General features: G+C 39.3%; 1 protein-coding gene across 1 annotated transcript; it reads right to left on the bottom strand.

The window, feature by feature from the left end:
* Window positions 1-686: 686 nt before the first annotated feature.
* Window positions 687-21,227, bottom strand: draxina (dorsal inhibitory axon guidance protein a). Its single transcript, XM_031733199.2, has 7 exons — window positions 20,998-21,227; window positions 12,336-12,841; window positions 9,861-10,078; window positions 5,267-5,387; window positions 2,637-2,729; window positions 2,297-2,386; window positions 687-1,788 (listed from the first exon to the last, which is right to left on the bottom strand). Exons 2-7 carry the CDS (start codon window positions 12,814-12,816, stop codon window positions 1,676-1,678), a joined length of 1,116 nt encoding a protein of 371 aa, XP_031589059.1. The 5' UTR covers window positions 12,817-12,841; window positions 20,998-21,227; the 3' UTR covers window positions 687-1,675.
* Window positions 21,228-21,457: the final 230 nt, after the last annotated feature.

Here is a 21,457-nt window from a genome sequence, read left to right as displayed (position 1 = left end):
GATTTTTTTCTCACTTCTTCAAAATGAGATACATTTCCTGTGGCAGCCAGGAAAAATGAACAGTTATTTAAAATCTGCACCATTTATAGAATAATGATTTGTTTCTATCTGGAAATCTTTTTAAATCTCATGGCAGACTCACAAGAATCAAAACCTTTTACTTGTGAAGGCCTTGGAGAGCTCTTTAGATTTGTGACACTGTACACCTCATTAGCAAAGAAAAAACTTGACCCTATGATGTCAAAGTTTAAATAAGACAGATTCCACCTGTCAATCCCTAAGAAGGCGCTTATCACTTTATCTGTTTGAAGTTTTAGGAAATGTAGGCGTGTTTTTACTTACTTATCTGTCATTTATTCATTGAAATTATGAAAATGAACAAAAAATGTCTGTTTTAAATCATATTTGTTTGAGCACTAGTTTAAAAGAAGATCAAATGTTTTCTTGTCCAAAAATTCAAAAGAGTAAAGCACTTTTTTCAAATAAATGTTTTATGCGATATAAGAATTGCATTTAGAAATGTTCTCCTTGTGTCTCATCACACAATAGTGTCGATAAAATTACCGTCTAAAGGATAGAGAATTTGCTTTTTAGGATTAATAGCAAAGATGGTTTTGCCAAACAGTGTGTAGACGTGTAGAAACAGCTTAGCATCACACAGTGTACGTCCTAGTAAGTGTTTTAATTGTAAAAATAAAAACAGGCAGAAGAACTGAATATATAAACACGTGTTTGAGTACTGAATAAATAAAACAAACATGTAAAATGGAAGGTCAGACAAGCATTTTGTTTATCTTACTATCATTAAGCACATTTTTAACAGTGGTGTCAATTAAAAAAGGTGTTGGTAATTCAAACACATTCATATATACAGTACAGGACAGCAGACCAGTTTAGATAATATTTAAAAAATAACTTTTAGCAGTTGTTTGGAATACCAGCTCAGAGAAGAGGACGGGGAACGAAATCTGACACGCTTCTTCACATAGTCACGGCAAATAGTCCAAGAGAAAATCATTTTTTTTAACATTATTTTGTTTCCATTTTTATTTAACTTGGTCTAAAAGTCTTGAAGCGGTAAAAGCCACTGTTCTGGGACTCCAAAGATCTTAAAGCAATACTAAAAATTATTTTGAACAGGTCAGCGTGATGAAAACTTACAAAATCTGTTCTTGCCTAAAAATTAAACCACATCAACAGGAACCATGAAGGCAGTAAATATTAAAACCTAATCTGTGTGATAGCTACAAACTTCAGTCACTGATGTGTCACCCAATGAGTGAATCTTTTCAACCAGGCAAATAAAAAGACAAAAAAACTGCAGGCTTTCTTAATGAAAAGAATTTGGAGAGGCCGTCTTCCTGCAGGGAATGAACAACACTAAATTAAAACAAGTGTGCTTAAAGTTGGTGATTTGCTGGATTAGGCTGCATAACGTATCCCACAATGCAACATTGAAATGTTATTTCCACTTTGGCCACCTGTTACTTTGCTTTAGCTGACTAGGTGTTGGCAGCAGGGTGATTTATATATTGTGGGTTTGATTGGAAAAACCAGCAAGTCATCACCTCTAAGTACTTGGTCAGTTTAGCAGGGTCATGTGGCTCCTTGGTCGGGGGGCGGGGGGTGTCATTCTTTATGTTCTTCCTCCACCTTGGCCTTCACCACCTCCTCTTTATATGGTAATGAAACCCCCTTGGTCACTGCTGACTGACTCCGGCACCACGCAGCGACCCCTTCTCCTGGTCACGCGTCGCTTCCGGTGAAATTTAGCGTAACAACGAAACCCTGAAAGATAACAAGTGACCCATTATCTGAAAAGGTGATTGAATTGGATAAAATATGAGTCTTTGAATGACTAGAGGCTGTACTTTAACATTAGTAGAGATGCTCTATTTTAGGATAGAATAAAGAGCTGAATCAGCAATGCTAATGTAGCTGAGAAGGTATAAATTAAATTACTTACATTTAATATTTGTTAGAATTCTGCATTATCATCACATAATCTATGAAATGAACAACTTTAAGCTCAAAACAATGTCATGAAACACTAAAAATCTCAATTTACTGACACTTTGAAATTTTCTGTTTACTGCTATGTTAGTCAGCCTCTAATCTTTTAGTCCCTCTGGGGACCCATTACCAGTCAAAGACTTTTAAAATCTTAATTGTAAACAGTAAGACTTGGGGGAAGTGACCCAAATGCACAACTGCACATGAAGAGATGAGCTGATGCTGATGCTAAAGCGCCTAATGATGCTATAGCGAGTAAAAAACTAAAGTAATAATCTCTCACCTTCCTCACACATGCAGTCGTCGTAGCATTTGTTGTTGAGACCTCTGTTGTGAGGTTTACACTCATGTTGCCTCAGGTCACAACAGGAACCTTGTTCAAGAAAAACACATCGTTTAGCAATCAAGCATGTTTTATACGTGTGCATAGACATTTAATATACAACACCAACACCACAGTCCTAACAGTGTAAAACACTGTTTTCAATGCTGGTGAATACATGGTCTGTGTGGTGTTTTATCACTTTATAAACAGTCAATAAATGGATTTTAAGATGACTGCCAAGAGCGATAAGAAATTAGTAATGTCCTGGAAGATAAGTATGATTCTTGTTTATACCGACCTGGAAGACAGTCCAGGTGGTGGTCACATGGTTCAATTGCATCAGCATCCACAGTCATATTTCCACTGCTGAGGTTCTTACTCCGCCTTTTGTCTGCAGAACAAGAAATTAAAACAGCTCTTTGAGCATCAAACCACTGATCAGTGTGCAGCGTCATCCAAGCAAACTGTTGGGTTTTTCACGCAGTAACAAAATTATACTTGGAGTGTGATCTTCTTTCGGCTGCTTCCTTTAGGGGTCACCATCATCATCTGTCTCCATGTGACCCACATCCCTAGCATCCTTTTAGGTCACACCAACCCTCTGAATTTCCTCCTTCACTACATCCAAAAATCTTTTCTGTTGTCTTCGAACTCTGTTTCCAAAGCTGAGCTGTTACTCTGATGTATGCATATTGAATCCTGTCCATTCTGGTCACTCCCAATGAAAGTCTCAATATCTTCAACCCTGCCACCTCCAGCTCAGCCTCCTTTTTGTCAGTGTCACCATTTTTAAACCATACATCATAGCAGGCCTCATTACTGTCTTGTAAACATTCCCCTTCAATCTTGCTGCTATCCTCATGTATAAAAATGACGTTCTACTTCACATATTTAACATGACACCCGTAAACACTGATGGCAGATTTAAGCCCTCCAGTTGCCCCCCAGCAGTAAGTGCTTTGTTACTTCTTACAAAATGATTATGATATGTATTGAGTTTATATTTCATTTACTTGAGCTTCATACGGTGGCCCTGGGAGGCCAAACGGACTGCAACTTAAGAAAACACCAGCAATAAGAAAAACGCTGCAAAAGCACACAAAACACAACGGAAATAGGAAAAAACAAAACAGAAATAGGAAAAAACACAAGGGAAGTGTTTCTGGGGAGACAATAACCCAACGGACCAGTTGCAGGAACCCAAAACATGGTAGGCGTGTTTTATCATGATTCATATAATACTGATGATGGATTTTTAGGCTAATAGTTAGGCTAACACACTTACCTCTCGTCTTTTCTTTCCTCACAAAACCGATAGATCCTCCAGTTCTTTTAAGTCTCCCAGCGCAATTCTTAGCATATTTTGGTTCGTGCAACTGGTCCGTCGGGTTATTGTCTCCCCAGAAACACTTCCCTTGTGCTTTTGGAAATGTGTTTTTTCCTATTTCTGTTTTCGTTTTTCCTATTTGTGTTTTCTTTTTTCCTATTTGTGTTTAGTTTTTTCCTATTTCCGTTGTCGTTTTTCCCCATTTCCGTTGTGTTTTGTGTGCTTTTGCAGCGTTTTTCTTATTGCTGGTGTTTTCTTAAGTTGCAGTCCGTTTGGCCTCTCAGGGCCACCGTAACTTCAAGTTGTTTAAATTTAAAATATAATTTAAATAAAGTGCCAATAATGCAGTTTGTAGCCATCCTAACATGTCTCTAGTAATAGCAATATTGAGTCAGTCAATCTCTTCACCACAGTGGTGACAGATTACCATAAAATTTGATGCAGATATTCAAGGTTTCTCCTTAATGGCACATCACCTAACCTTTCTGTAGCACCATCAGCAGATGCCTTTACTTAAACAGTGAACACGTGTTAAATAGATTGATGTGAGATTTTCTGACGGTATTCAAGGTCTCTTGTGGATAAATTAAAAACATAGATATCCTGATGTTTCTGTGGAGCCACAAGCAAGTCAAGGGAAGTTTATTCATGAAGGGCCTTTCAAACAAAGTTATCCAAAGTGTTTTACAAGATAAAATTAAAAGAAACATTTTAAAATAAACGTTTATTGTTTATGAAAAAATTAACATAAGAAAAATAAGTGCAGTTAAATAGTTTTAAAATGTCCAGCAGTGTTGATTAATGCTGTTTTTAACTTCTTTTTAAAATAATGAGAGCCAATAACTGGTTTGATTTGACTGCTTTTCTTAGTTATTGTTAAAGTTGCAGGAGCAGCATTCTGACCTAACAGTAGCTGTCTAATAGTCTTTTTATGAAGGATGATACAGACAGCATAGCAGTACTCAAATCTACAACAGATAAAGCCATGAATAAGCTTCTCGACATCTTGCTTTGACACATCTCACTTGAGCTATATTTGTTGAATACAGAAGCTGTTTTAGTTACAGTCTCAATATGGTCAGTAAAACTAAGGTCCTCATCCATAATTTCTCAAAGAGTTTTCACAGAATGAGGTCTTTGGTGCCCTGGGTTCTAGGTGGGAACTCATCCATCTGTCTTTGTTTTTAAACAGCACAATCTGAGTGGTGTTTTTGTTTGACTGAAGGAAATGTGTTGCATCCAGACTCTGTACAGGAGGGTTTTCTTTTTCATTAGTGTCAATAAAGACAAAATATTTAATTTTGAATACTTTTTTAATATTCTGCAGATTTCTTTAATCTGCAATGACTGAACTGCCGTGTCTAAGAAAATAATTTAAGTTGTATTTGTTCCTAACATTACAGCTGTTAGACATAGTGTCATAATGAGCACAGACGTTCAGATATTGAGTATTTCTATACCTTAGGAATATCTTGGGGAGCTGCTAGTGTGGCTAAAGAGGTGTTGTTAGTTGAAATATATGGGACTAATCACACATAATGAGGATAATTAGAATTATTTTCATCTAGCATGCTTGCTTAAATTAAAGTAACGTTACTAACCTTTCTTCTTGGAAGATGACCAGTTGTCTGCGGGTTTCATGTCCTCATAATCTGTCCAATCAAAGAGAGCCATGTCCAACGTTGGCATCACCTCTCCTTGTCCTTTTCCTCGTCCAGACCTCTGAAAATGAAAGTGTACCTTGAAGCTACACCTTACCTTTTACCCATACTCATATACTGACATTATCAAGCACAGACAGTAAATACATTTCTGTCATCTGTGATGAATGCTTAGTTGTTTCAATTAAACCACAGCAGCAATAAATGAGTGTATTTCGGTTTTCTCACTGTGTTTTGCTAGTAAATGTATTCGGTGTGTTCTTAATGAAACTCGTTGGACTTGTGTTGTGACCAGCAGCAGTGATGTTTCATTGATTTATAAAATATCCCCACGGAGACAACAGGGATAGCAGCAGAGCTTTAAAAACCAATCGATTGGTAACAGAGAACATGGCTGGCCACACACCAGCATACAAATACACATCATGCAGAACTTGTGTGGTTAATATATAAACAGTTTACAGACTTGCAGTTCATTGCACAAATGCCTTTTCTTTTCTAGTCAGTGGGGACAGCCACTGCCTGCAGATCATACACAGCACAGAGTGGATGTTGAAGTGACATGTTTAAGTGAAATCCAGCTGTATTTTTTTTTTTAAGAAATTGCATTGCAGTTATGGAAAGGTACAAAATGTAATTTCTTACTTCATTATGTTTTGTTGTTGTCTTAGCTATGAAAGCAAATGGAAGTGATTAGCATGCAAGAAAATCTTTGCCTTATGCATTTATGTCAGGATGGCAGAGTGCAACATGCGATGCACTATAGGTATGATGGTTGACAATGATGGTTTCTATACTGAGTGAGACAAAAGCCCACCCAAAAGACCCGAACCACTTAAAACTGTTTTTCCTATATGTCAAAGAAAATAAAACAAGGTTTGCTGAACCAAATTCTTCGACTCTTCTCGAGTACCTATGCACAGTTATGAGTTTAAAATGATCCTTATTTATCTTTGCTCTATCTTAGATGGAGACAGGCCCTTGCATCTGTTCATTCTCTGTTTGAAACAAGCTATTTTAGGCCAACTTTCTTCTAATTGGCTGTTCCTCCCAAACAGAAGATTTGAACAGCTGGTAAGCGGGACATATCTGCTCAAAGCCAGAGAACACAGAGAAGATATCCTTAATACAGAAGATCCTTTTAAGGATATCTGCTGTATTTGAAGGAAATGTACTTGACAAAAATAATAATTATAACAGGTCCCTTTTAAGGACTTTTTCTAAAAACAAGATCATGATCACCTATCATCAAAAAGCCATTGTGTTGTTGTATTAGGTGGGAGAAAACAGCTGTTTTAGGATGGATACATTTTTGCCCCTCTAGCTGCTCTTGCCTTTTCTTTATTTGTGAATCTTTACTTATCTTTAATAGTTTTTTCCTGTTCTGCCTATTTATACGGCTCAAAGAATGGCTAAAAAAATCTAGTACAGGACATGTGGTACTGCGTAATGCATGGCACATAAACATAGCACTCTGAGGCTCCTAATAGGATATTCAAAATTCATGTCAGTAGCTTAATACCTTGTGACTGATCCAAATTTATATAAAAGTACTTTAATAAAATATTGTTGTGGAGATCGGCGTTTGATGGTCTAGTCATAAAGCAAAACTTCTTGATGAATTGCTAAGACATCCCTAACGTGAATAAAAGCCATAAGAACACGGTTACTGCCACTTTCCTCAGAGAGGTGAAACAAAATAGAAATGTTACACAGTAGGACTTTGTGATATCTCACGGGGATTGCTTGATCAATTAAAAAAAAAGCTCCTCTTGGATCCAAATTGTGTCCTTTTACCCTCAGGAAATGTGCCTGTGAAAATAACAATCAGTTTAATTGCAGGGGGCTACCTGCTTGTCCTCTACTGCTCATTAAACCATCAGCATAAAATCGAACATTAATTAAGAAGCCTCTCAGCATCTTCGTACAACTGGATCTGGGTTCAGGAGAGGCTAACAGCTTTTTCTGCTTTGGCCCAATAATATTTGACTGCTGTCAGAGTACAGTATGCTCCTGCGCTCTCTGGGGTCTCAGAAGAGTCATAGTTCTTTTCTACTTTTTCCTTTGCATTTCCTGAGCGTTGTCCTTTTCCTTGTTTGCTTTGCTTCCCCATTCTTGCCTTGTGCGTGCATTGACACCCTATTTTATTTTGAAAGATCTTTGTCTGTGTCATATATTTTTTACTCCCTGTCTTTGTTGTTTTTCCTTATCCTGTCTTAATTGATTTCACCTGTCGTGTTTTAAACATAGTTGTCTGTACCTTTATAGTCTCTTTGTGTCTTCTGTGTATTGTAAATGTCTTTATTTTACCCACTTTTGTTTTTTCCCCTCCTTTAATGTGAAGCAGATTTAGAAGGAAAGCAAAGAAACTAAAAGTTTCATCCTGGGTTTTTAGTGTTACAGGGATGATTCATGTCTTAAAGCTTAACCGCTCCAGAGCAAATTACATTTGAGATGAGAGATCAAAACAACAGACCAGTCAGTCCCCTGGAAAATAGCCTGACCATTCCTGGAAATATTTTGTTTGTGTTTTTGCCACTCAAAAGTTTTATCACATTTTGCTAGTTCATCCCGCCTGTGTCCTGGTAGCTTGCACCAACATCCTCATTCCTAATGTCACTTGTTTTAATGATCCAACTGCCAGTTGTTTATTTGATGAGCTAAAAAGGACGAGTGACCTTTTGTAAATAAGAATCAGAGAATCAATGGGTTAGGGTGAGATTATTATAGGGCAGCAAAACGTCAGGGATCTCATTAATGAGAATGACTTTAAGTTGAAAACCATGAGGAAATTATTTCTAATCAGGCTCTAGATTTGATGTAAAAATAAGTTTTCTGTTGGTTATAAGGTCCAGGATACATCTGAGGCCAAAGCTGGGATGAATTTTCCAGCTCTGTCTGTCTGCTTCTACCTTGTTCAATGCAGTGACCACACACTTCAGCACTACATTCATTTGGTCAGCAGTCAGAGTGCTTAGTCCATTAAATACTACAGAATGCTTGACTATAATCTCTGCTATTATCACCATAATCTCATCCAAAAAGTTTTCCTTCGTCTTTCACTCCAGTTGTGACTAAGCAATGTGCTGTTATTTTTAAAGGATCAATCCTAAGGCATACATATTTGGTAAAGCAAGGTTTCATGAATCAAACATGAGCATGCCATCAGGAGTGATTAGGAGATCTAAGATGCATGATGATTCATCGCCAGGGTCCTCACTAAAAACCATTGTTTGTTTTAAACTTACAGCTGTTAAGATGTGCTGTTAAAAATTACTGTGTAAAAATAAAGAACTCTGCAGAGGTCAGTGCTCGTCGTGCAGTTTTAAAGAAAGGGATACTCAAAATTGGATGGGCCTCACTTTGCCTGTGCTCCACCAAATTTAATGGAAATGACTCGGATAATTTTGGATTATTTTGCCTGCAGAGAAGCAGCACTAAAAGCAGACCTCTATGTAATAACCATTTTTAGTGACAGCACAATAGTAAGGCTTAGTTAGACTGTGGTACAAAAGGAGCTTGTTAGGTTTGGGAAAGATGAAGGTTTAAAGGACTTTAGTAGTAAACATGCAGTTAAGGTTACAGAAGGGTCGTGGTTGAAAGAAATAACATTTACTAATGGTTTGAAAAAGGTGTCAAGCATGCACACACAACACGCAAGTTAATGGGGGACGGTGAGCGCTAAAGAAACATTTAAAAAGAAACACAAAATGTCTTCAATTTTCTTCAAACTGCAGTTCAACAGTTCCTAACTGTCATATTTTTATATAGAAAATCAACTAGTTGAATTTTTACTTTAGCGGCAATTGAAATCTGTTTTACTTGTTGTGTTGAATAAATCTCTTCAACAAAATCAGTGAAACAGAGGCAGAAATCGTCCTATGGCAGAAATTTCCCCAAAACATATTACAGGCTGTTGGGTGTTAACGGCAGTTTTGGCAAATATAAAAACTTTCCTGATGTAGAGACTCTCTCTGTCCCCACATTTCATTTGTAACAGACTGAAGGAGTCTCAGGAAACCATATATTATTATTTTCCATTATAAATGTTGTTGAAGCATCATGCTGGGTGGCTGTGACGGGGGGTGAGTGATACCTCATAACCCCTGCAGATTTTTTCATGACACATGCCCAGCCAGACACAAAAAAAAGACTCTCTGCGCCCATAGATTTTGCCCTGAGGTGGTCTTTAATAAAGGAATAGGAAGGTAGTTACAGAAAAATGTGCTGCTGGACTCTGAACGCCATGATTTTGGGTTCCAGAGGTGCCGTTTTGTTATACAGAACAGGCCATATCCATCATACAAACTGTGACCAAAAACCAGCCAGTTTGGCCTGCTGGAGGACGTTTTTCACAAGCAGCACTTTTGGGTTCACACTGTAGAGAGTGCCATTTCTATGATGAGCTATGAGGCTTGTGGCAGCATAACGGCTGTAATGGGGCCCATTTTCACTCTATTTCCACCACACATTGAAATCACACTGAGGCACAACACACCCAGCCTTTAATAACCACTCCAGTTTCGTTGGTTACCTGGGGTTTGGTTGAGGCCGGGGACAGCGTTGGGGGATGCTCGTTCATCACCGTGGTAACCGTAGAAGAGCCGGAGCCAAAGACGCCAATGATGGGGGAAGGGGGTTCATTGGGTGGGGTCATGCTGAGGGAGGGGGAGGTGGCAGAAGCAGAGGAGGAGAGAGGATCCTCAAATAGATCTCTGTCCTTCAATGCAGAGCTCAGCTCTGGAGAAAACCCTGAACAGAGAGAGATACATTTTTTTTTTTTTATGTCAGCAAATCATATCAGTAGATTATTACAGAAAGTTTAATCTAAAATACTAATATATAAAATAATAATAACAATAAAAATATACTAATAAACTAATATTGAACTGCAGTTAAGATGAGACAGTTTTGTCACTATGGCATTTCAAACTGAAGGGGTTTAGATGTTTTTAACCTTTAATTTTTGTTGCTATTGTTGTTGTTTTTCTGTTTGCTATGACTAATTCTTCAAAGTTTCCATAAAGTATGATTTATTCTGCAGCACGAGTCTAATAAAAAGCTTCTCAGTGTCATCTGTGCACCACGATGATGTTCCTGTTGTTGCACAGTTTGGACCTCTGCAAACACCAGACCAAAAACTTGAGTTCACCTCCACAATCATTCATAACATAAAATCAGAGTCAGTAGAGGTAAATGAGAATGTATTTCAAGCTGTCATGCAGTCCCTGAGCTTCTTACATTTCCTTTTAATACCTGAAAGTACTGTATTTTGTCACATTATGTCATATTTACAGAACCTTTCAAATGTAACTGTTATTAATTTAGGTTCAAAGCCAAACAGGTTTGTCTGGGTCAGAACTGCTGAAACTGTCCACTCGATCAAATTGACAGTGTTATGACATATAACAGTGGTTTCTAAGGTAACAGCAATTGTTCTGTTGAGCACCATGGGAAGAATGACAATGTACAGAAAGACCTTTTTTTTAGCTGTGCCCCTGAGGCGTGGCTACTTGCCTACAAATGGAGTGGGATGCTTAACTTAACTGTTTTTGCTTTGCTTTCCTCTACTCGTGAAACCTTTTTGGCAATATCAGTATCAATATAATGACCATAGATCTAGGCAAGGATGTTGCTCTTAATTGATGTTTTAAATTCTGACATCTGATCATTTAATATCGAGATGGAGTGTAGAAAGTTGTCATGTAGATTGGTACCTATGAGACAACATGTCTTTTGCAAGTTGGGTGAACTGACATTTACATTTACAATGACATTGTCCCTTTCAGGTTTCCATGTTAGTAGTGTATAGGTACACAATAATACCACACTACAGTACTATCACAACTAGAGTTCATTTGTCATTCATTTGAATTGATTCAAACTTCATTTTCCTGCTGAGGCTACATGACTTCTGTGTAAAGTTTCCTGTAGTTTGCAGTGAAACCCCTAAATGGCTCTGATGTATGTATATCGATGTGGTCAAAAGTTTCCATTCAGTCATCATGGATATGAATGTCATTTAATGTGAGACTTTGAGGCACTTTTGGTAGCAATCAGCAAACCTCTGGATATAATTCTGCCTGAATATTTGATCCCTCATCTTGACAGAAGACATTTAAAGAATTCATTTTAATTGATTTCCTGGCATGAACCTGGCTTTTAAATGTAGGCCACAAATTTTCAATAGGTGTAAGGTCGGGGACTTAGGAAGGCCTTTCCAGCAGGTTAATGTTAGCCTGGTTTATCCCATCCAAAAGAGTTTTGGTTTGTATTTGGGATCATTGTCATGCTGGAACATTGCTATATCCTAGCAGGACAATGATCTGAGGTGAAGTTGAGGAATTTGGAGGTAGTCCTACTTCATTATTTCATCTGCTTTGTACAGTGCCACTGGTACTTTTCTCTTGTCTGACCTTCTAGGCAAAGTGGTGACACATGTGAATAACTTGTACTTATGTACAACTATTTGATGATTATTTGATGATCTGCAGTTGTTTAGAAATGGCTCCATAGACCTCTGACACGTGTAAATCTACAATTCTCCTTCTTAGACTTTCAGAGTTCCTTTGAATTTTCCCATTGTTCTGCATATTGGTCTGAGTGCTTTTAAACAAATCCTTTTTGTGCTTGCAAATAGAAACTACCTGATGTAGTCAATTATGATAACAAGAAGTTAATAAATCTTGGTCTTGTCAAATTAAAAGACATTGCAGAACCTTCAGCACCAAAACAAATTGAGTGAGTAAATGGATATATTTCAGCCTGTATGCATACTTTTGACCCGGTATAGATCAAAGAAAATACAAAATAGACTAAAATTTTTACACCAATCCTTGTTTTGTTTTTTTAAATAATTAAAGATCTTTGCTGTACATTCATTCCAAAATGGAAAAAGAAAAGTCAAAAACAGCTCAAGTAAATCATGAAAAAGCCCAAATTACCATGACATTCATGCCCATGCAAACTTTTGAGCACAAATGTATGTGTAGGTTTGTGGTGCACTCACCTTTTCTGTGACGCCCCTTTTCACGCCGGCTCCCTTGTCTCCTGTGCTCAGAATGGTGCCCATGTCCATTTCCATGCCCATGCCCTCTCTCCTTGCGTGTTCCTACAAGGTGGTTCTCCTGGACCTGGGATGGACTCTTCACACTCATTCGAGCTCTGTCTTTGTCCCTGCCTGGACCCATCTCCAGTCTCACTGGGCTGAGACCTTCCAGGCCTGTCCCATCATCCTCAGGTCTGGCCAAGGGTTGCAGGGGCCTGTGAGATAGCAGCCCAGCTCCAGCCTTGGCACCCCGGCCGCCGTGCCCTCTGCGGTTCCTGCTATATCCGTGGCCCTGTAGACCTTGCGAGCGGTGCTGTAGGGCATTGCTGCCACCTGCTGAGGTCTGCGCCTGCCTCCTCTTGCCATGAGGAGCTCCATGCTCAGCGCTGTATGACAGTGCCAGGGTGGCAAACAGCAGCAACATACTCCAGGAGAGAGCCATTGTCTGTCCAGCACAACACCACCTACTGGGAGGAGAAAATATTTCTCAGTGCTGCACATAATTTATTCTGCGGTGTCTTCAGATTTGATCAGATTTTCCACAAAAGTACAGAAGCTATGTTGAGGATTTGTACATCTTAAAAAACAATTAGTTTTGAGTATCAAATACTAGTTGCCTATCTTTCAGCACTCAATTTTATTATATAATTTGTATAATCTGCATATTCTGCATTTATCCAAAATAAAAGTTACTAAAAGAAATATACAAACATTAATGTACACACATTAAACATTATTTCCAGTTATTTTAATGATCCACAGGTTTTCCATCTAGCATCATTATAAAGTTGATATTGCAAGTTCCCTTTCCAATAAATTGTGACCTCTTCATTCTCCTACGACTGTTCCTGAACAATTATTATTTCCTTCAGTGACATGTCCTTCTGGAAAAATATCAGACAATTAGAGCAACTTCCTTCCAAAAGGGGCGTCCCTCATTTAGCTCTGCCTATCCGCCTTTTTGTGCAGAAGCTAAAGTTGGGAGACCACAGGTCCTTGAGTGTTGTGATGAGTACTCTACTCTGCTGTATTCATCATCCCACAAATTGCGACTACTTCACTGCCAGCCTCTCGAGCACACACATTTATTTTGGTGGATTTGAAGAGACAATGGTGAGATGCTTGTTCATTTAAAAAAATGATTTTCCACCCTTCATTCAAGGACCTCTATGCCTTACTCATTATGAGATACTGCAATGTGCACATGCTTCATCACTGCTTATTCAACGGTCTCAAGTGCTCTCCAACCGTACCTTTCATTGCAAAAGTCAACATATGTGTGAGGTGTGACTGAACTAAAATATGAGGTTCTGTATATCTACAATGGCACTTCATCCAAATGTGAATGAAATGGTGCTTAATAAAAAAGTAAAAATAGTTTTCCCATCTTGATATCCCAACATGCACTGCAATGAAGCTCAGATCCAATTGTAATCCAATAGAGTACTATGTGCTTATGTTAGAACCAATTTCTACAGTCGTCCTGCTAGATATCCTGCCCTGTGCTGTGATGTGAGAAATTATTTCTATTTTACTAGCAATTAATTAGATTATGAAAAAATAAATAATGGGAAAAATAAAGTAATTTCATAAAATAAATAACTGTCATAATGACGAAATTAATCTATTAAAACATGTTGACCTCTCAATACTGCAGAAATTATTCACTATAAAACTTGATGTGTTCTAGCCGTCATTAACCTTTAAAGATGCTTACACTGATCTGCACCTTATGTTAGAAAATGTTTGTTTATTTCTTTAATCATAACACAATTTGCCCTGTATTTTAAAAAACCCCAAACTTAATGGCAAATCATGTACACAGGATGGTTTGTTTTCTCCTCCACTTAAATAGGCCAGCACAATCCATTGCGACAGACATACACAGTGCTATTATGGCGCTGTGGCAGGTAACTCCTTTGTGTTAAAAGACAAATGGCAGTGCAGGGCATACAGAAAATCAATGAGGGAAAGTATTGAGCCATCAGTGATGGTGGGCACATGTGCTGTGTGTGTCTCCAAGGTGGAGTTGGGGGGGTTGATAAGCTCTCAGTTCTTTTATCACAGTGACGCACACACACCAAGCTGAAAAAGCACACCCTTGGTTTTAAAGTCAGTTATTTAGGTGTTTCTAAACACAGCACACAGGTGCCAGGGTGTGTGGATGAGCGGGCTGCAGAGGATTCTGGTGATGTCAGGGGAAGTTTGCACTACGGGTGCCGGCATTGCTCCGAGGGATTTAAAAAGGCAAACGTTGTCCGTTTGCCTCCGGGAGTTCGACCAGTTGTGCAGCAAACAAACAAGAGTGTGGGGCTGGCCACTGAGGCGAGACCTTTATCGTCAAACAGGCCCGCAGAGTGTCGAAGGGGAGGGTAATCAGCTGTGTCGCCCACATATATATAGTGTTTAGCTGGGATTACACTCTGTCTGTTTGACACATGAATTGATGCTGGTATCGAGTGGCTTGGATCTTATCTGGTCAAAGGGGTGATTTAGAAGGGAAACAAACAAAACATTTAAAGTTAACTGTGGTGCAGGGCAGTGAAACAAGGGGATTGATTAAGGGATTACATCTCCAAAGTCCTCTGTACACATTTATCACAGTAATGGCTTGACATCTGGGGAAATGTGCCTTCTTGCCACATAAGCGATGCCCCAGCTTATGTTACTCCTGTGATACATGCCTGTCTGTTAGCTAAACAGCTTTGGCAACTCAGACCCTTTTCAGAACTCACCATTTGACCTCATCACACCTACTAATGCTCTAATTGCTCAGTTGTGCGGGCAATTAGTGGATTGAGAAAGCTGACTGTTACTGTTATCTCTAACTCTTACTTTAGTTGCTTACACAATTATTTCTGTCACTGTTTGCTTATACAGTGACTATAGCAATAATGGTATGTTATCTTTTTCTTTTACAGGCTTTTATTGTGTATATGCTTTTACATTCCAGGTTTAGTCATGTAGCTTTAGACCACACCTGATATCTATTTAAGAGTTTTGTCCGGTGACTATGGCCGAAAATGACTTTTAGTTATAAAAATTCATACACAACATATATTGTCCATTTCTTACCTAGTTATACAATTCATTATCTGGAGGGAGTGAAGCCTATCTGTGATGAGGAAAGAAGCAGGGTACACCCTGGACCAGGTCACCAGTCCATCAGAGGACTCTAAATAAACTAAAGAAATAAAGTCCAATCATTCATCCATTCTCTTTGCTTATCCTTATCAGGGTCGCGAGGAGGGCTGGAGCCTATCCCAGCTACCACAGGGTGAGACGCAGCGTACACCCTTCACCTGGACCAGGGCACCAGTCCATCAGAGTGCCCTAAAAAAACTAAAGAAATCAAAATCATGTATGTGCGATCATCTTTTTAATGCATTCTAGTACCTAATTCATGGCTTCTTGTTTGAATAAACTTGTAGTTTTGGTTAGGCGGCTTTAAAGAGGAATAAATAAATAATTTCTACAAAGATTTTGAACTATTTCTTTAAAGAAATACATCTATTCTATTGATGGTTTATTGTGTCAGGAATTTTTTCATACACCTACATATTTTAGGATTAACACGCACATTGTTTGTAGAGTTAGAAACAGCAGCATCACCTGAATTGGAGATAATGGGAGAAGCTAAGCAATAAAAATATATATATAGAACATGGCTCTTCAAAAAATTATTTTCCCAGTATAAAAAAGTAACATTGTTACACCTCCACAGAAAAAGAAGGCACCCATTCCAAAGTAAGGTCTTCATAGATGTGCTATGTGAAAGAGAAAGCAGGCGGCGAAGGAGGAAGGCCACGTATCTCGGCATAGCAGCTCCCTGTTTTCCTCTCTCATACTTTCATGTGCTGCTAACAGGTGGCCCTTTGAGGAGACACAGGATGGGGATGATAATGGAGCACTCCGGGTGGCATTCCACATTTTAAGCACAGTCTCTTGTGTGTGATAAACAACCTCCATGAACAACACAGCTTCTTGCCAGAGCTTGTATTATACAAGCCTGTGTGTTGAAGGTAGGGCACAGCAGGGCCTCTGCTACTGAGGTGATGGCGGGCCAAACGAGTGGCCCGGCAACTTTCATTCCACAGTGAGGTAATCTGCAACTTGAATGGCAACATTTAAACAAGCAAATTATAGTTGGGCGTTAGCTTTCATGGCTTCTGTGAGATAGCTATTGGTTGAAAGAATAAAAAGCTCCGAAAACCCATTTAATGATACTTTTAATAGCACTGAGGGGGTTCAAGGATTTCTGCCGCTGTTGGGACAGTTTTGGTTATTTCTTTCACATTTTCTGCTTAAAAAACAACAACAACAACAACAACAACAACTTTGATTGCTCTTATCTTCTTTTTCTCACAAAAAACTCGTTGTGCTTTCTATTTTCTTTTGAATGCTTTAAATCCTTTATTTTTTACATTCATGTCAGAAACCTTGCAGGGTTTGGCTCTGACTTTGTTTGTGCATTGCTGCATTTTTGGTGGAAAGTCAACAGTGTTTTTTAACAGTATATTAGGAATTGGAACCCATTATAATTGCATATATTAAAAAGTTGTTTTTACCACAACTAAATTTAGGTCTTCTCATAGACAGAAACGTTTGATTTTAGGAAAGGGCTTTAATAACTAAAAAACGCAAAGTGTGTGAGTGACTGTCAAATAACATGAAGTTGTGTCTTTTTTTTAATCCAGACTTAGAAAGAGAAAAAAAACTTAAGGAACTGAAAAACCAATTAGATTATTTATTATTTGCTCCTAATGTCAAATAACAAAAACAACAACAACAAAAATCTATCATCAGCACTATGGTGCTCATATTTGGCTGTTTATGTGTAACTATATTTATAATGTGAAGTGGAGAGGATTCACATCATGCCATGGGAAATTTAAAGTCCAGAAGTAATAACAACCAAGTACACAAAAACAGATTTTTAAAAGGAACGCATCTTGGATGATACTTTGAACCTCAACTCTCAAAGGTGTAAAGATTTATTGGTGTCTGAGCTCATCAGTGTACAGAGGGAAACTGTGTGTAGTAATATAAAATCTAATAAAATGTTTTAAAAAATCCACATTTTTTTGGAAGCAGGTCGGAGAAAAGCAGGTTTTCTCTAACTGTGTGTAGAAAACACAATATATATTGTAGCAGTTTTTATAAGCCTGGCGTACAGTGTGGTGCCACCTGGGACACATGAATCAGAGTAGAGCGGAGTAAGTATGAAATGATAGGTAATCTCACAAGAAATTGCAAAGGGGGCACTATTAGAGGGCTGGATGATTAAGCTCTGATGAGATCAGGGGCGTTTATCTGGGCTTTGATCAATTGGTCAGTCCCTTAAGCGGGACACACTCATATAAGAATAGACTTAACAGAGATTGAACCCAGATCTGCGGCTCATATTGGGAAAGTGAGAGAGGAAAAGCAGTGAGGCGGAACAGGAGGCCACCCTGGTATTAAACTGCTGTACGTGTGCATCTTTTAGCTTCACCTGCTGTGACACCAAACCTCCAGGAGCCATCTGCTCCTCTTGTTTTATCCCTCATAGCAACCAGCAGGGCCATAAGGATAAAGCAAACAAAGAATCCAGGAACAGACTGTTGTCAGACAGAGGCCACCTTCGAGACTTTTTTTTCTTGTTTCCAGGCCGCATACAGCGATTTGAAGTTTAACTCAGGAATACACTCCTGTTGATTAATGTCAGAATTACTCAGTAGATCTTATCCACTGGAGCAGAAAGTTATCAACCAGCTAATAATCAGGCTTGTGAGCATATGCTCAATTTGCAAATTTATTACAGGCTGTCAAAAAGAGACCAGGGGCCGCTTCGGGAGTGTGTGGCTGCACAGGAAAAAAGGAAAGCCACCTATCTCTTTTCAGCTGCTTGGTTCACTGAGCAGCAGCTCGAGTTTATGCTTGAACCAGAAAGAAAACCGGGAGAAGAAGAAAAAATGCACATTTAAACAAAGAAATATAGATGTGTAATCTGCTGTGTCACAAATATAACTCAGTTTTGCTCCATTCCATTTGAATAATGCTGAATATTTGATGTATTGCACTTACTAGTCTCCTTATCATTTGTAAAATAGCTCTAGTTTATGCTACCAAATTATCATAAATATCATCTCAATAACAAGCACCTAAATTACAGCTCCAGTAAATGCCTGTGCATAATAAACATGTCTGCCAAGCTGCAGTTAACACCATAAAACTTCATTTCCTCAAGGGCCAATACCACTGACTTCAGCAATATAAGAGTGCTTTGTCTCCCCAATCCTCCACAAACAATATCAATGGGATTCACACATAGACTGGGAGGATTTTGCAGCTTTTAGGTGTTTATTGGATGGCGGAGGCCCCTGGAAGCAACATAGGGTGATAAAAAAAGAAAACAAGAGCCATAAGGAAGGTCCATCTGTCACCAAGTGAGCCGGAGCAGGGAGCAGGGAGAGACAAAATGATTCGGTGGTAATTTGGTCGCAGGTACAACAGATGTGGAACGAGGCCAGAACATTGTCACTGATGCAAAGTAACATCAGCAACATCCTGGGATGGGGCCCTTATCGCCCGTCTGAATGCACTGACGCACACACATACACACGCTTTCTCTCTATTACAATCATCGCATGCACACAAATACACACTCACAGCGGGGAAACCTCCTCCAGACACCCACATAGAGGCATGTTCCAAAAATGCTGTGAGACACAAACAGCACCAGAAGCACAGCAAGAGGCATCCCACAGAGAGGAAAGAGAATGAGAGAGACAAAGGAGGTGGGGGGACTGAGTGAAAAGGAGAAAATAAGATGTAATTCTAAGAGAGAGGAGAGCGGGAAAGAAAGGAGTGAGGCAGGAAGAGAGAGGGAGGGAGAGGAGAGAGACTGAAATCAAAGCGGGAGTGTGAGAGAGAGATGGAAAGAGAGGGAGGATTTATCCTGTCTTAATTAGAACAAAGTGTCGTGGCATCTCTTATTTTGTGGCAGATAAGGGCACCAGCTGAATCCCCTCTTACACACAACAAACAACAAAGAGCTGGCTTCAGCAGCTGACAACAATACTTGCCCCTTTCTAACCCATGAAATGTGGACACCTGGGTCTGTCTCCGGACATTCTGCATGGGAACAGTTTGACCGGTCAGCGAGGTGGGGTGGGGGGGGGGTACTCCTGTTTAGAGATGATCAAGTGAAGCATGCAAACGTATTATATGAACCCAAAGTTTCCCTTCTCCCCCCTCGCTCCGTGGAAGCGAGCAGCACTGACTGCCTGCCAATGTTGAAAGCATCTTGATCAAACAGATGCAGCCACGCTTGGCAGTGGCGATCAAGGCGAGTTTCACACCACGGTGGAGGAGACTGGATGGGAGTTTAGCAATGTAGCCTTTTAGGCTGAAAATCAATAAAAGATGAAAGAAATGAGGAGATTTGTGCAGCAAGTGAAAGAGCAAAATGAAAACAAACAGTGATTCTTTCGAGGTAATTTCAATCGGTCTTTGATACCAGTAGACTAGATGCTAGTTCGGTTCATTACAGTGTGTGCGGCTTCTGCCAGGCACAACATTAACGACAAATCACTATCTTCCAAGTCTTTGAACCGAATCTGGAAAAGGACACAAAATTAATTTCCACTTGAACATCAAATGTTGTAAATGTGTCCTTGAGTTATCTTTTCATTTCCAACTCACTTAAGATCGAATCAGTTTTATTTGGGCCTGAGGTCCACTCACGGTGGGGTTCCTCCACACTCCCTCTGATCATGTCTAATGCGCCCCTGCTTGATTGACTTGCTATTAATTAGCATTAACTCCTTCAAGTGAGTCTGCAAAAATTGCTCCTTTCACTTTTAATTGCAAGGTGACACACAGAGTCCCCCCCACCCCCATCTCTCTCTCACTCACTCACTCACTCACTCTCTCTAACAAACACGCGAGCACACACACACACACTCACGCACACACTGTTACACACAGCGTCTTTGGTGTGCAGTGAGCAACAATGAGCTGTCAGGAAGAGATAATCGCTCCGATCATTTATAACTATCCACACCATTCATCCATTAAGTTCCTTTGTAATGTTGATCTGATTTAAAAGCATGACAGCAGGACACACAAAAGTTAAATTAATTGTCGAGTCAAATCTGTTTTTCCGCCATCAAGCCAAATCTAATCCGATGTTTGCAAACACTCACTCGTTGCTCACAACCGTTAAGAGCGACGCTCTGCCTGCCAGTCAAACCGCGTTTTTTTTAAATCAGTGAATCTGAAAGGAAAACCTCAGCATTAATTAAGTTATTAAAATAGCCTGTGTGACAATATTAAGGACTACAGACAGAAGCAATCCTGTTTAAAACATCTGCAATAAAAGGATTCAGAAATAAAGATTCAAGTCCATGATGGCATCAGAACTGGGAATTGGACCCAGTCTGCTGTTTGAGTATGAATATCTATTTAAAAAGGGCAGAACGAATAAAATAGCAGTAATTTAAAAACGTCACAGAAACACCTGAAACAATGTTTGGAAAGCAAAGAAACGATATTAGCCGCAACAGTAAGCAATCTAAGCACTTTCTCTGGCAATGATGTAATTCGTTTTTCCAGAATTATAACAGAGATGATTCCTTACTTTGTGTTTGTTTCTCCTTGTTTTCCTCTGATGTTATTTAAGCCTCAAACAGCAGTTCGCTCATATGGCTGCAGGTTGGCAGCAGGACAGGACCGAAACGCAGCGCAGCAGCAGCTCTGTAGTCCGCTCTCCGGGATGTGCCGAGCATCCGGACTGTCTCTTGCTTCTTTATGATGAGGAGAGTCAACCACTCCGGAGTGCGCGCTCCCGAGTGCGCGTCAGCGTCAGGGCTAGCTTTATCTCCAAATGGGGCTTGTCCCGGCAGGTAAAACGTGGATAGAAAAAGGGGGGGTCGCTAGAATATTGACGTAATACTGACACAATCAGCATTTTCTATCAGTTTTCCAAGTTGGGAAAGAAGATCAAACAAAGAGATCAGAAACCTGACTTTTATGTGAAATTCTCAGCGTGTCAAAAATGTTCCTTGTGATTTGTTGCCTCAGTAAACCTCCTCGCTAAT

The sequence above is a fragment of the Oreochromis aureus genome, linkage group 5 (assembly GCF_013358895.1).
Source record: "Oreochromis aureus strain Israel breed Guangdong linkage group 5, ZZ_aureus, whole genome shotgun sequence".
NCBI lineage: Eukaryota > Metazoa > Chordata > Actinopteri > Cichliformes > Cichlidae > Oreochromis > Oreochromis aureus.
The sequence above is the reverse complement of the archived record's forward strand: the minus strand, read 5'-3'. Positions and strand labels throughout refer to the sequence as shown.